Source organism: Castor canadensis, chromosome 5 (assembly GCF_047511655.1).
Source record: "Castor canadensis chromosome 5, mCasCan1.hap1v2, whole genome shotgun sequence".
NCBI classification, from domain to species: domain Eukaryota; kingdom Metazoa; phylum Chordata; class Mammalia; order Rodentia; family Castoridae; genus Castor; species Castor canadensis.
In genome coordinates, this window is record NC_133390.1 from 158,826,627 (window position 1) to 158,842,670 (window position 16,044).

Here is a 16,044-nt window from a genome sequence, read left to right on the forward strand (position 1 = left end):
TAATACTTCATATTCAATAAATTTAACAGTCTGAAAAAACACCATTGATAAATGAAAATATCTAGGATTGGCATTGGTCTTTAGATTGCTCTATGCTTTTCAGTTTCTGCACTCTAAGCCTTAATTAACATTGTTTCTTCTCCCTAAATCAGGATAAGGTCTGTTCCTTATCTAAGCCAAAACCATATATACTTGTTTTTTCAGAACCATATAAAATGCCACCTTCTTTGTAAAGCTTTTTTCCAATTACTTTCCAACCCTCTTTCTTGTCCTCAGCCAGAATGAGTAATAAAATCTAGATTTAGAAAATTCACTTAATGAAACAGTCCTTTTATGTACAGGTAAAGCAGTTGAGACCCAGAGAAGTGAATTAATTTGTAAAAAAAATTTACATTGTGAGAAGTAGCAAGTTTTGGTCTATAATCCAGTATTTGGTCTAGAGTATAGCTCAAGAGGTAGAAGACCTGCCTAGTACTATCAAAAAAATTAAAAATAAAATAAAGTCCAGTTTTCCTTATTTCTAATCCAGGGTTCTTTCTCTGTCTTTTATTATAGCATTCTGTCCTAGGGACTGTGAGAGATTCAGCTAACTCTAAAGGTAGAGGAACAACATAGTCAGCTCAATCAATCTCAGGATTGATCAATTAAGGTAGGGTCAGATGCTGCAGGGACCCAGGACACAGGGATAAACCAAAAACACATATGAGCAGCATTCATTCTATGCATTAGGTATTAGGTAACATTTAATTTTGAAGCACTGAAGAGATTAGAAAATATAATAGAATTCAGTCCTAGGAGGGCCTCATATATTACCTCTTATCTCTTTTTCAAATGTAAGGGTTTGAGAACAGCCCTAATCTAAGGATCTAAGATATGTTCTGCTTATTAAAGCCTATGGTTTTACTAACAGGGAGAATCATTATTTTATATAAATAATTATATAAGACCCATTTAACCTGTAACTCATTACATAGAGCTGCTCATACAGAAAACATCTCTAAAGCATATTAACACCTGTATTTCTGCATGTGATTTTTTACTAGAGGCTCAGTTTTTATACATTTTTTTTCTTACTCACTGAACTCAGGAATTTTTGAAACCAGTGTTTGCTTGTTTTTGACAATAATATTTTAATATATAGAAATATATCCAAATAAGCAGTCACACAGACCCCTCATTGAACAGTAAAATGTCCAGTCATTTTGAGGATGACTGTACCTATTGAAAATGTTCCTCAGACTACCACATTAATTAAGCTAGAGAATCTTAAATATGACATCCAGATATGGTGAAAATCTATCCAGTTGTTTTCATATGACATGGAACAAACTAACAGAAATCTAATTTTATTTGTATGTATATCCATGTCCAATACAAATAATTCTATAGATTATCTATAGATAATCTACTAGTTTCTACCTTAAGGTTTAAAATTTTATAGGTATTTGTCAGGTATGTGTCAGGTACTATACTGCATGCTTAATATATAGTAATAAAGAGGAGAAATCTGGTCCTTATCATGGAGTTCACAATCTGATGGAGGCAAGATTTTTGCCTATGAGCTGCAATTTTATTTAGGAATGAATTGTTGGTAATGTGTCTCTAGGAACACATGGATATACAAATGGTCCTATGGCACTTGACAATGCCAGGAACTATGAAGGTGGACATATGAGAGCTTCCTTGCTTGAGGTTTTGGGTCTTTCAAGAAGTTGTCAAAGATTGAAAAGATAATGTTAACTGTGATCTTGGCTACAGTCTCAAGTTCAAAGTAGATGGAAGTGTCCTCCTCAGCTTCTAGTAATTTTTAGGAAAGTAACTTCTCCATGTTCATTTGGGTATACTTCACATTAGTACAGTAGAATAAACACTAGTCTAGAAGTCAGAAACCTGGAACCTAGTTACAGATTTGTCTTTAAAATTCCCTGTGAGGCCTTGGTAAGCCTATTCCTCTGGATTTATTATATATTTAAAATAGGATAATAATACTTGCTGTACCTACTGCTAAGATAGTTATGAGAATCAGGTGAGGGAGTGTCCTTTAAAGCTGTCTTACACTATACTCACGTGTGGAATTAGCTGGATTTGTATTGATTTATACAACAACCATGTGAGGCAGGCATGTCAGGTTTCATTACTTTCCTTTAGTCTCTACATCAGCTAAATTTGTTCTTGTTTTTCTCTTCCCCATGTAAGTATTGGATTTCCATCTATGAGTTCCATAGCCTGAATCTCAGCTCCGGGGGTTACTGCTAGTCTCTCCCATGGTAGAGTCCAGGAATGAACTCACTAATCCCACCGCAGGAACTCAAGAAACTCTTCTTTATAAGATTCCAAATTCCGTTCTATAAGTTACGCACTCTTCCCTTCTGTGTCTACCTTTTTTCCTTTGAAACTGATTGTGAGAGCCCATTCCTTTGCTGCTGGGAGAAACAGAATCAAAGAATCTAAGGAACATTAAGAGATTATCCAGTCTAACACCAACCTTCCCTTGCCTCCCATCTTTCTTCTCCCATCTTATACTTTACAGACAAGGAAACTAAGACTTAGTTTTTGCAAATTCACACATTGAAATAGGGGTAAACAATAAATCTAGTTCTGGGGACTCATATTGAGAGTCAGAGGTTCCCAAATTTTAGTACACCTGAGTATCTTTTTAGAAACTTCAGCCTATTGAATCAGAATCCCCAGAGGATAAAACCTCTGACTTGTACTTTTATAACCTCTTCAGACAATTCTATTGTAGGGGCAAGATACCACTGAAAAATAATTATCTAAGGGCTGGAGGCATAGATCAGTGGTAGAATGTATGCTTAGCATATGTGAGGCTTGAGTTAAACTCCCTCCATAATACAGTTTGAGATAAGAGAAAGACTATGACATTCTTACAACATGGGAGAAGGGTAATTGTGAAAGATAGTGGAAAGGGAGCCAACTCCAACTCCACATTTCCTAACATCACTGTTAGGAAAGATTATATGTGGGAAGTTGAAGATCTGAATGGTTATTCTCTTAAAATTTCCTTGTTCAGGTACCACAGAAATATCTAGTATACTATAATACTAGATTAAACACTAATGATTTAAACTATGCTATTTACTTGGATAACAGAACCATTGTAATGAATATTTTTGCATGTGTCTATTATACTTAAGGGATCTGAAGTACATTTAAAATAGTACCCCTGGCTGTTCTTTCCACTTTCTCTTTCTGCTCTAGGTATATTCCTCTTTTAGGTAGTATTATAATTGATGTGATGATAAAGGATCTGAGAGAGTTGCCCTTGTTCTCTTGCTATGGGTATGCCAGTATGCTTCACAGGATGGTAAGAACACGTGTGTATGATTTCCCTCCTGTAAGTGGGAAAAGGGTTACCTGGCCCAGGTTCTGTATTCCAAACAGAGAAGAGGAACAGAGTCTAACTGGCATCAAAGTTACCTTGGTCAAGGAGAACAGGCACAAGGTCTCTGGATAAAGGCCTAAAAATAGCTGGCCAGAGGATAGAGTACAATAATAGCACAGACTACAGGGGAAGAGTCTCATAGGTTGAACTTCCAGCCTTCTTTCCAGTCTCATGGCAGAGTCCAGGAATGAGCCCACTGCAGGGGGTTCAAGAAACCCTTCTTGATAGGACTTTGACTGTCTTTTCTTTTCTGTGTCTACCATTTTCCCTGCTTGTCCAGCACTTAACTTCTTTGTCTATGTCCTCTCTTATCCCTTACTTCCTTCCTTATTTCCTCTCTCTGATCAGATCCAGATGGACACATGAGCATAGGTAAGTTTGTTCATTTATGTGTTCATTATTTTATGCATTCATTTTGCAATTATGTATTAAGTATACACTGTGTACTTTGTGCTAGGCACTGAGGAGGAAACAGATAAAAAGATATCCTGTCTGCCACTAGGGAATTCACAATCCAGTGAGGGAAACAGATGTCCACATATGACCATAATGTTAGGGAAAAAAAGTGCCAATAAGTGTTTAGAAAAAAAACAACGAATGAATAAATGAATGGCTGGATAGTGCTAAATTTTTCTGATGAATAATCAGAATCTTTCTGGAAAGGAAGACTTATAAAGATGCCTGCTTTTTTCCTCCAAATTAACCCAAATTGCAATTGCAATTCCAATAAAAACCACAGTGAAATTTGTATTGAGATATAATTCATAACAAATAATTCACCCATTTAAAGTGCATGTTTAATGATTTCTGGTATGTTCACAGAGGTGTATAACTATTACCACAGTCAATTTTAGAACATTTATCACCCCAAAAAGAAACTCCATTCTCATTAGCAGTCACTCCCGTTTTCCTCCAATCTTTCTCTACTTCAGCCCCAGGCAACCATTAATCTATCTATCTCTATGGCTCTGACTATACTTGGGATTTCATATAAATGGAATCATAAATAGCCTTTTCTATCTAGCCTCTTTCACTTAGCATAAAGTTTTCGGTGTTCATCCATGTTATAGTAATTCATCCTTTTCATGGATGAATAATATTTGATTGAATATACCAATTAAAATTTATTTATACATTCCTCAATTGATAGGCATTTGGATTGTCTCTATTTTTGGTGAGGAGGGTGAGACTGAGGTTTGAACTTAGGGCTTTTCACTTATGAAGTAGGTGCTCTACCGCTTGAGTGACATGCCTTCAGTCCATTTTACTCCAGATATTTTGGAGATGGGATGTTGCAAACTATTTGCCTGGGCTGGCCTCAAACCATGATCTTCCTGATCTCAGCCTCTCATGAAGCTAGGATTGCAGACATGAGCCATCAGTGCACAGCTGGTTTCATTTTTTTATATCATAAGGAATGCTGCTATGAACATTTGGATACAAATTTTTTATGTGGATATATGCTTCCAGTTCTCTTGGTATATACTTAGGAGTGTAATTTTTGGGTCATATGATAACTCTGTATTTAATCTTTTGGGAAATTGCCAGTTTGTTTTCCAAAGTGGCTGAATCATTTTCTACTCCTACCAATAATACACAAACTTCTAGATTTTCTACATGCTTCCCAATCAATACTTGTTATTATCTATCTGATTATGTCCATCCTAGTGGGTTTGAAGTGGGATATCATTGTGGTTTTGATTTGTATTTCCCTAATCATGGCTGCCTTTTGAAGACTGGTCAGTACAGACTTGGCTTTCTGAAGGGGATTAGAGAGTGTATACAAAAAGTAGAGAATCTACATTTAGGCAAGCATTTCATGAATGGACCACTAATTGAGACTTTTAAACTCTATAGTTTTATCAGTTTTGGAGTTAAAGGAAGGTCCTTTCAGATTCAAGTTGAGAGGGTGCCAGTTGGTGCCAATTTTTTAATCAGGAGCTGGATGACGCTGTATTTGGGTCTGCAAGTTAGATATCACTTGAAATCAGAAATCTATAGTGCTTTCAAAAAAGAACATTTTCTACAGAAGTGGATGAGAAACCAAATAGAATGATGAATTTCTGAAAACTACACTAAAAGTCCATTCTTGGTCATCTTTAACCCTACAGTTCTTAGGGCTCTTGCAGTTTGATTTTTTTCCTTATGCTTTTCTCTCTCTCTCTCTCTCTCTCTCTCTCTCTCTCTCTCTCTCTCTCTCTCTCGCTCTCTCTTTTTTTTTTTTTTTTTTTTGCAGTACTGTGGTTTGAACTCAGGGCTTCACACTTGCTAGGCAGGCATTCTACCACTTGAGCCAGTCCATCAGTCTTTTTGTGTGTGTGTGTGTTGGGTATTTTTTAGATAGGATCTCGTGAACTATTTGCTGGCTTTGAACTATGTTCCCTGATCTCTGCCTTCCAAGTAGCTAGGATTACATGTGAGCCACCAGCGCCTGGCTCTTTATGCTTTTTTTCTGGCTTTGAAAACAACTTTTTCCTTTTGGAAGCCATGTCAGTTAGGAGGAGAATATCCTAACCTAGAGACATTTAGACTATGGAACTACACTATCCAATATAGCAGACTCTAGCCACATGTGATTTTTGTTATTTAAAATATTTAAAATTTCAATTCTTTAACTATACTTCAAGTGTTCAGTGGCTTTATGTGGCTAGAGACTACCACATTGGACAAGACTGCTTTAGAAAAATATTGTTAATAATTGCTAAGTAACCCTAAAGCTATCATTTCCCATTTCTGTGCCTTAGGTTTTGTATCTGTAAATAAAAGTGGTGGCTCTCAAAAGGTCCATCCTCCTTTAGCATTCCAAGTAATTCATGACTCAGTTTTGGGGTGTGCCTCCTTCTACCTTCTCTTTCAGCATTTCTATTGCAGCTAAGGCAAAAGTGCCCAGAGGGAACATTAGACTGCTAATTTGTCAAATTATATTGCTTCCACTCCCTGCTCCCTTTGAGAAAAGGAAATGACTTTAGGGTATACTTAAATCAGAGTGCCTCACATTTGTGCAGAACTCTTTCATGTTATTTTTTAATTTTATAGAATAAAAGATATTGAAGTTGGAAAGGCCATAAAGGTATCTCAATATTCAGTGAACATGAATTATATGGGAAGCTTGTAAAATGAAAATTCCAAGGCCTCACACCTTGGAAAAAGGTCTAGTACAAGTAGGTGCCCATGTTTCCCTGGCCTAAACTGAACAATTCTATGCTGTAAGGAAACTGGGGAGTCTGCATTACTAACACTATCTGACCACACTTTGAGAAACATTGGTCTTGCTTGGCCCACATGGCAAAGTCTGCTCTTTAGTATACATGCAAATTCCAAATTCTACACAATATCACTATAGTGTAGGGATCTCCTAAAGGAGTACCTTCCATGTTTGGAAAGCTTTAACAGTCAGAAAGGCTTTCCTTCTTTTATTTATTTATTTATTTATTGGTGGTACTAGGGTTTGAACTTAGATCTTTGCCCTTGGTAGGCAGACGTTCTACTGCTTGAGACATACCTCTACCTATAGGAAGACTTTCTATATATTTAGCTCTTCCAAGTGACCTAGCTGTTCCATTTAAAGTTATATAATACTGGTCTGCTTCCTTTCCATAATAATTTTTCAGATTTATTAATTCAGAAAAAATTATTGAGCACCTACTATGTACAAGGCTTTGTGCAAGGCACTGGGGATTCAGCACTGAATCTCTCTACCTTAAGAAGGTATCTTCCGCTTAGTAGAGGAGATATACAATAAGAACATGGCATGTCCTGTCTGTCAGAAGACCCATAGAGCCTAGTAAGCAGAATGAGAGGATGGCACAAGATGAAGTTGTAGAGAATGTAAGGTATAGATGTTTGAATTTTCCTCTATATGCAATGGAAGCCATTAAAGGGTTTTAGACAGGAGGCGATATGGTCTGATTTATGTTTGTAACAGATCATTTTGAATGATGTGTAGATTGGAAGGGGACAAGAATGAAGCAGGAGACCACTTCCGGGGCAATTGTGGTCATCCAGGTGACAAATGAAGGCGGCTTAACGTAGGATAGAGAGAATGGAGATACAGATATTTAAGATTAGCTAGTCCATCCATCAGTATCTTCCCTTTTCTGAGCTAAATATATCAGTTTGGTTCAATTTGATGCTCTTATAACAGGTTTGACTGTCTGAGTGGAGAACCTTCTCCCTAATGCCTCTATGAAAAAAACCAGTTTTTACACACACACACACATTGATGTTAAGTATCCCCTCCACGGTACTGTGCATGCTGGGTAAGTTCCCAGCACTCTCCCACCTATCTTTCAGCTTTTCCTCCAATTTTATACTTTGTGTAGTTGTAGGGAATTAACATCTTTAATCCAGTGCCTATCCCTATCATTTAAGAAGGGAAACTCCAGTTTTCCTTGTTATTAATCAATTATCAGTCTTTCAATGATTTGGCCATGACCTCTGAGTACCTATTGCACCAACTATACTTGGAGGAGACAGAGAGGACATGATCCTTACCTCCAAGAGGCCAGGGTGTAAGAAAAGGCTTAAATGCATGTAATACAAGGCCGGAAAAAAAAAAAAAAAGGATCACAAGGAAAGTGAGGTGAAGGACTCTGCAAAGAGGGAAGAACGTTCATTTTCACTGTAGGTAGGGAAAAGGAACTAAGAAAGACTTAGTTAATATTAATTAATATTAACTATTAAGTTAATATTAACTAATTAAGTTAATTAATTAGTTAATATTAATTTGGAGCACCTGAGGTTAAAGGTGCAGGTAGTACCTTACTTTTATAGCGTTGTCAAGGTTGACCTCACTGAAGCTAAAGTTTAAGAAAAGACTTAAAGAAAGAGAGTAAGTCATATGGCTATCTGAGGGAAGAGTGCTACAAATAGAGGACAAGGTCTCTAAGGTTTTATGTTAGGTGTTTTTGCCAAACATTAAGGCAACCAAATGACTGGAGCCAACCAAATGAGAGGGAGACAGAAAGGAAGAGAGAACAATAATATATGATTTTAGAGAGGAAGTAGATCATGTAGGAACTAGTAGGCTATTGTGAGGACTTTGACTTTTATTCAAATGATGTGGGAAGTGATCTGAGCATTTTGAGAGTAGAGTAACATGATCTGACTTACCTAATGGTAGTATTGGACTAGGACAGTAGAAATAAATGTGAAGCCCAGCGTGGGGGCTCTCAGCTACTACAGAGGCAGAGAAATAAATGTGAAGCCCAGCATGGGGGCTCTCAGTTACTACAGAGGCAGAGATCAGGAGGATCATGGTTTGAGGCCAGCCTGGGCAAAAATTACCAAGAGTCCATCTCAACCAACAAGCACCAAAAAAAAGAAAGAAAAGTTAAGAAAAAAGGGAACAATTTTTTTTTTTTTTTTTTGTGGTACTGGGGTTTGAACTCAGGGCTTCACTCTTGCTAGGCAGGCACTCTACCACTTGAGGACCTCCAATCAGTCTTTTTTTGTGTCAGGAACTTTCTTTTTTGTGGGGAGGGTCTTGAATTCAGGGCCTATACCTTGAGCCACTCCACAAGCGCTTGATGGATTTTTTTTCAAGATAGGGTCTCTCAGACTATTTGTTCAGCATGCCTTTGAACCATGATCCTCCTGATCTCTGCCTCCTGAGTGTCTAGGATTACAAGTGTGAATCACTGTCACCCAGCTCATATGATACATTTCATTCATTTATATTACCTGCCTGGACCCTGTTATTTTTTGGGGGGGGGTGGTGTACATGAACAGGGCCTTGTATATATTAGGTAAGTACTCTATCAGTGAAGTTTATTCCAAACCTTGATCCTAATAATATTTTTTTAAGGATGGCCCTGGGGTTTGAACTCAGGGCCTCACCATTGCTAGACAGGTGCTCTACCAATTGACCCATGCCCCTAGCCTTTTTTACTTTGGTTATTTTTCAGGGAAGGCCTCATGTTTTTGCCTGGTGTGGGCCTCAGACCTTCTACTACTAAGCTGGGTCCACAAGCACACACCATCATCACATCCAGCTTATTGATTAAGATGAAGTCTCATTAATTTAGCCCAGATTGGCCTTGAACCCAGATCCTCCTGTTCTCTGCCTCCCAAGTAGCTAGGATTACAGGTGTAAGCCACTGTGCCTATCTCTGATCTTGTTAATTTTTGAGCTTGCAATTCCCAGTGTGGGCAAAGAGACCTAGATTCAGGGTCCTTGTCCCTGCTTTTCTGCAGTCTACCCTGTGACCCCAATTTTAGCTAATAGCTTCTTGAATCTCAGAGTAGCAGACCAAATGGGATGTTTAGTTAAGAGCTAAAGGGCTTGGGACCTTGCATAAGGCCAGTAACCACTCCTCACCCCCACTTCCAACCAGCCACAGTCCCCAGCCTGGTGTATATGTCAGAGAAAGAAGACACTGGAGTAAGTAAGTTATCTAGATCAATAATGTATAACTTGAGCCTATAGCCAGGGAAAGGAGCACACACTGTAGGGTATGTGTGTGTGTGTGTGTGTGTGTGTGTGTGTGTGTGTGTGTGTGTGTGTGTTGGTGGTGGGTGCATGGGGACATAATGTCAGCATTCAGCCGTATCTGGAGATGTTCTAAAGTTCCTGTGACATTTGTCAGTGGTCAGGTTAAGGAAATGGCTTTCCTGCCTCTGGCATTTAGGACCAGTTGCCAGCTTCCTCCCTCCTTATTGCTTCCCACTTTAGTAAGCTTGCCATGCTTGGCTTCTTTCAGCCCTTGGAGGGTTAAAGCCAAGGAGAAGATAGTAACTGACTCATCAAGCCAGAAGCTAGAAAGAGGTTGATAATCTCCTCTGTAACCTCTTGTCAGTAAGAAAACACCTGGCTTCCCTGTCAGTCCCTGTCCTTCACACTATGAGGGAAAGAATCCTGACTTGAAATCAGAAGACCTGAGGATCTATTCTTGGCTCTGTCACTTATTGTGTGACCTTGGCTGACTACTACATCTTTCTGAATTTCAGTTTCCTCCTTCGCAAGTACTCTTGGTAGTAAGGAACGAGATGGAATACAATGGACAGTAGCACTGAGGAAGAGCTCTGTGTCTGAAGGAGGAGGAGGGACATTTTGAGCAGATATAATGACATAATCAAAAGGGTGGAGGTATATAAGGGAAGCCAGTAAGAATCTACTTAGAATAAAATTCAAATTTCTTACCACTGCTTACAAGGTTCTGTGTGATTTGACTGCTGCCTAACTCTCATTCTTACTCAGCCTCCTGCTCACTCTTGCTCACTGTATTCCAGCCACACTGGTTTCCTATCTGTTCTTCTTTTTCTTACTTTTTTTTTTTTTTTGATGTTACTGGCGGTTGAACTCAAAGCCTCCCACTTGCTAGGCAGGCATGCTGCTGCTGCTTGAGCCACACCCCCAGTCATTTTTCTGTGCTTTGAATAGGCCTCAGTGCCTTTCCATTTGATGTTCTTTCTGCCCAGAATCCTCTTCCTAAGAATTGGTAAAGGTACCACTTCTTATTATTCAGGCTTTAGCTGAAATATCACCTCCCTGAGGAGAGATCTTTTATGACCCTCTTATCTAAAGTGGTTGTTCCCTAGTATTTATCAATATTAAAAATGCACTTACTTATTTTTTGACCCAACAGTCCTACTTTTAGTAACTCATCCTACAGATATACTTGCAAGTGATATATGAATAAAGATATTCATTGAAGCATTTATTGTTAATTGTAATTCATACAAACAATGAAGAGAATGAAAAGCTTGTTTCATTAGTTTTGATGAAAAATGAAACCAAAGCATATAGTTAAATTTTAAAAACCAAGATGATTAAATTCTACACTTAAGATTTGTACAATTTATTACATGCATATAATAATTAAAAACAAGATACAGGAGCTGGGCGCCGGTAGCTCATACCTGTAATCCTAGCTCCTCAGGAGGCAGAGATCAGGAGGATTGTGGTTCGAAGCCAGCACAGGCAAATAGTTCATGAGACTCTATCTCAAAAAAACCCTTCACAAAAAAAGGGCTGGTGGAGTGGCTCAAGGTACAGGCCCTGAGTTCAAACTCCAGTACCACACACACAAAAAAATCCAATAAATTACATGCAAAAACTTTATGCTTAGCAACAAAAATACACAATATATATAATATGACAATAACTCTTAGCATTTATCCAATACCTATCTTTTATCAGCCACTGTGATAGATGATTACCAAACTTCCTTCCTTCCTTCCTTCCTTCATCCATCCATTGATCCATCCATCCTCTTTTCTATATAGTCCAGGCTGGCCTTGAACTAACAGTTCTCCTGCCTCTGCCTTCTGAGTCCTGGGTTTACAGGTGTGTACCACTACGTCTCCCGTCTTACTGAATTTTTCGTGTGTGTATGTGTGTGTATGTGTGTGTGTGTTTGTGTATTGCTGGGATCAAACCAAGGACCTCTCATACGCTATACAAGTGCTCACTGAGTATGTCCCCAGTACAATGGTAGTGATTTTCAAACTTTAAGTGTACATTAGAATAACCTACTGTGTTTTTGTACCAGCTTGTAATAAATCAGTTTCTTGGACTTTGGGATTCTGATTCAGTAGGTCTGAGTTGGGGGTCCAAGAATTTATATTCTAACAAATTTGCTAGGTAATTGGGATGCAAGTAATCTGGAAACCTTATTCTGAGTAATAACAATGCAGTCTCCCTCTCCTCCCCACATAGTTTGGTTTATGTGAGCAGGGCCTCACTATGTAGTCCATAGTGGCTGAACTTTGCAATGTAGCCCAGGATGACTTCAAACTCATGATCCTCCCCTCTCTGTCTAAATCCTAGGATTATAGGCATGCATCCATAATCCCAGCTACCAATGTAGTCTTTTCTTTTTTTTTTTTTGGTGAGACTGGGGTGTTTTGAACACAGGGCTTCATGCTTTGAAAGCAGGTACTCACAAAGCAGGTGCTCTACTGCTTGAACCACACCTTCAGTCCATATTGCTATGGCTATATTTTGGAGATGGGGGTCTCACAAACTATTTGCCTGGGCTGGCCTCAAACCACAATCCTCCTGATCTCATCCTCTCAAGTAGCTGGGATTATAGGTGTGAGCCACTGACACCTAGCTCAATGTAGTCTTGATACCTTATCAAGATCACATCTGGGGTAGAAGAGATGGCCCAAACAATGTATACACATGTGAGTAAATGTAAAAACGACAAAATAAAAAAAAGATCACATTTGAATGATAATGAAATATACTGCATCTGTATATGAATATAGTGAATAATGAAATGCACTGAAAGCTGTTGAATAATAGGGGAGCAGGGTGATAGAGAAAGAGTAAGTAATAGAGGGGGTTAATCTGATTAAAGCACAATATATACATGTGTGAAATACCATGGCAAAACTCCATTTAACAATCTATATATACATACAGATAAAATGAAGGACAGAAAGGTAAAACAGGTCCTGTCCAGGACTAATCACCCCACTCACCAGTGGAAGTGGGTAGGATAAAAAGAGAGGATGAGTTAGTTAATGTACTTTGTATATGTATATGAAAATAGAACAATGAAACCTGTTGAATTTGTTCTAAGGTTAGGGAGGAGGGAGAATGATGGAGAGGGTGAATCTAATTAAGATACATGATAAGCATATATATAAATGTCACAATGAGACCCCCCCATACAACTAATGTATGCTAATAAAAATGTAAAAAAAGATCACATTTGTGGTATAATTTCTCCCTAGCACAGCCCTAGGATAGAATAAAAGGGATCATTACCCTATTTTATCAACATAAAAAATGAGGCTCAGAGATGGACAGTGCACTTTCCAATAAAACACAACCTATGTATGAAATATCTCAAAAGGCCAAGTAGCTGTTAATTCAGCTCAAGGTGTGGTAGCAGATGATTTCTCATAGGACAGTTCCAAACTTTAATGTTACTAGATGGATTTTATGACTGCTCCTGTATTATTTGAGATTGAAGTCATACCTCCTAATCACTGGTTCTTTCTGGTGTATCTCAGGGAGGGCAATGAGCCAGGGGAGACCACTCAGATCACATACCGTCAACTTCTAGTTCAAGTGTGTCAGTTCAGCAATGTTCTCCGAAAACAGGGTGAGTGTGGGAATGTCGGAAAGGGACTGGAGGGCCTGGCCTTGGGGTATCTGAAGATTTGTGGGAAGAAGATAAAGGATGAAAGGCAATCTGGAAACAGAGGAATAGAAAAAATTAGCAGGAGCAGGGGCAGCTGGATGGGAGGGAGTAAGTAGCAGCAGAAAGCATCAATGGTCCTGTTTTGTATCTTTTACCTGCAGGCATTCAGAAGGGTGACCGAGTGGCCATCTACATGCCCATGATCTTGGAGCTCGTTGTAGCCATGCTGGCATGTGCCCGCCTTGGGGCTTTACACTCCATTGTGGTAGGAGTTTGGGCTGATGAAAAGGGGCAGGGGTTGGAGATAATGTTCTAGAGAAGTAGATTGGGTCTGGATGATGGAGTATTTTAAATAACAAAGGAGCTGAGAGTGTTGCACCATAGTCCAAATTATTCAGTTTCTTCTAAGACCCTGTCTTGGAGATGCTAAGTGTTTCTTGAGCAACTCCTTTGCTTGTTCGTTCAATCCCTGGGTCCTCCCTCTCTCCCTTAATTTTTCCTTCCCTAGTTTGCAGGCTTCTCTGCAGAGTCTCTATGTGAACGGATTCTGGATTCCAGTTGCAGTCTTCTCATCACTACAGGTGACTAATTCTCTTAAACTTTCTCTTGAACTCCTCACATCTTGAATCTTAGTTTCCACTCAGCTTGTTGACTTTGGGCTACTTAGGATGGAGAGAGGCACTGCCTGCCCTTCCTCTCCTGATCCCACCTCAGCCCAAATCCTCTAGAAGAGCCAGAATCAAGAATCCCATTCAGGAAGGGCCCTTTTGACATTGGGCCCACTGGGGATTATCATGTTTACTAAGGCCTGGAATGTCTGTTGCTCCCCAAAGATGCCTTCTACAGGGGGGAAAAGCTTGTGAACCTGAAGGAGTTGGCTGATGAGTCCCTGGAGAAGTGTCGGGAGAAGTAAGTGTGCTGGCCTGTTGGCTTCTGCCCTGCGTTGACTGGGTCTTTCTCCAGTGCCAGTTTCCTTTGTCCTGATACCCTAGATGGACATAGGGTGGGGGTCTTGCCAACTTCTCTTTTTAGCCAATTAGACTACTACTTCAAGCTTTTCTTTCCTCCAGAGGTTTCCCAGTGAGATGCTGCATTGTGGTCAAGCACCTAGGGCGGGCAGAACTGGGCACGGGTGATTCCCCCAGCCAGTCTCCCCCAGTTAAGAGGTCATGCCCAGATGTCCAGGTGAGTCTGGCACCACTAAAATCCTCCTATAAGCTCAAATTTCCTACTTTTTCCTGCCCAAGAAGTTCTTGATTTCTTCCTTTTATCATTAATACTGAGGATCTGAGATCAATCCCAAAAATGTTTCCTCTGGCAAGGCTGGCTGGGAACAAGGGACCTTGACCTTAAATAAGGGTAGAAGGACCTTGGGCCTTAGGAACTTAGCGTGAGAGGTTGTGAAGGAGACTTCTGTGTTGGTTGGGGTATCTTGATAGGCACAAGAGACCCTCAGGACTTAGGTTTGGGTTGGAAATGTGCTGACTTGGGTGACTGTATATAGTCATCTTGACTGAAATGTGACTTGGGATGGGCTACCTTTGTGGTCTAGCAGATGCTTACCATGGAAGAATCAGGGTACATCCCTCAAGATGTTTCTCATTAGCTCAGGATCCAGTGCTTCTCATGAGAGCAGTGGTGACCTCCCAGTCTGAGGGGCATAAGGATGAAAGTTCTGGGGTTCAAAAGGGCAGAAGGTTACTTAGATTCTGTAACTTGAAGGATCCTGACTGGTCTTGGGGTGAGAGAGCCTGTAGTTTAGTTCAGGGAGATTGGAAAGCCCAGTCAGTATTAGAGATTTTGCACATATAGGGGCTGGAGTTAGGATGAAGAAAATAAAGTCTGGGGGAACAAGTGAGAGGGAAGCCTCGGGGAAAATAGGCATCCAGGAGTTTAGAGGACACTTACCCTTCCTTCCCACCCCTCTATCCTTGGACCCTGCTCATCAGCCTTTCCATTCCATGGGCTCTTAACAGGGTAAGCTGAAAGAGAAATCCAAGCGCATTCGGCCCCAGGTATCCACTTCTGCATTGCCTTGGACACTGTTTCCCTGTGTGCTTATCTGTGTATCTATCTGGTTTTTGTCTGTTTGCCCCATGAGGTGTCTGTCAGACCTGACCCTGTTCCCCTTGATGTCTACACTACTCTGAAGAATTGTGAAATCAAATGTCCATTTCTGTTTCTAGCATAGAACAAGGATCTCAGAGAGGTAGCAACAGATATACCATGTCATTCCTGCTGCCCCAGGTATTTTGTAGAAGAGGGGACCAGGTAACCTGTCAGAAAGCATTTACTATGCACTTATCTGGGACAGGTCCAGAATAGATAGAGGATGGGCAGGTAGAGGAGGTATAGACACTGACCTTGGGAATTCACCATCAAGTTGGGAAATTAGACATGTATTGCAAATGAAAAAAAAGTTTTATACAGAACAGCAGAGAAGAACAGATTCCCAAATACATTTATATACTACTTTGGGATTTATGAACTGCACATAATTCTCTGATATAATTAAGTACTAAATTGAACAAAAGTCACTCTAGA

General features: G+C 39.7%; 1 protein-coding gene across 7 annotated transcripts in view; it reads left to right on the top strand.

Annotated features, from left to right (window-relative positions):
- Acss2 (acyl-CoA synthetase short chain family member 2) overlaps window positions 1–16,044 on the top strand; it is a 46,087-nt gene that overhangs the window by 19,490 nt on the left and 10,553 nt on the right. For 5 of the 7 annotated variants that reach the window (XM_020177799.2, XM_074074610.1, XM_074074609.1 and 2 more), the window contains 6 exons: window positions 13,370–13,461; window positions 13,662–13,765; window positions 14,009–14,081; window positions 14,334–14,409; window positions 14,571–14,685; window positions 15,477–15,515. In XM_020177799.2, the coding sequence (XP_020033388.1) occupies window positions 13,370–13,461; window positions 13,662–13,765; window positions 14,009–14,081; window positions 14,334–14,409; window positions 14,571–14,685; window positions 15,477–15,515 (499 nt within the window). Of the gene's footprint in view, window positions 1–3,268; window positions 3,776–13,369; window positions 13,462–13,661; window positions 13,766–14,008; window positions 14,082–14,333; window positions 14,410–14,570; window positions 14,686–15,476; window positions 15,516–16,044 lie in introns of those variants that run through there. The other 2 variants (XM_020177800.2, XM_020177797.2) reach the window with 2 other exon arrangements.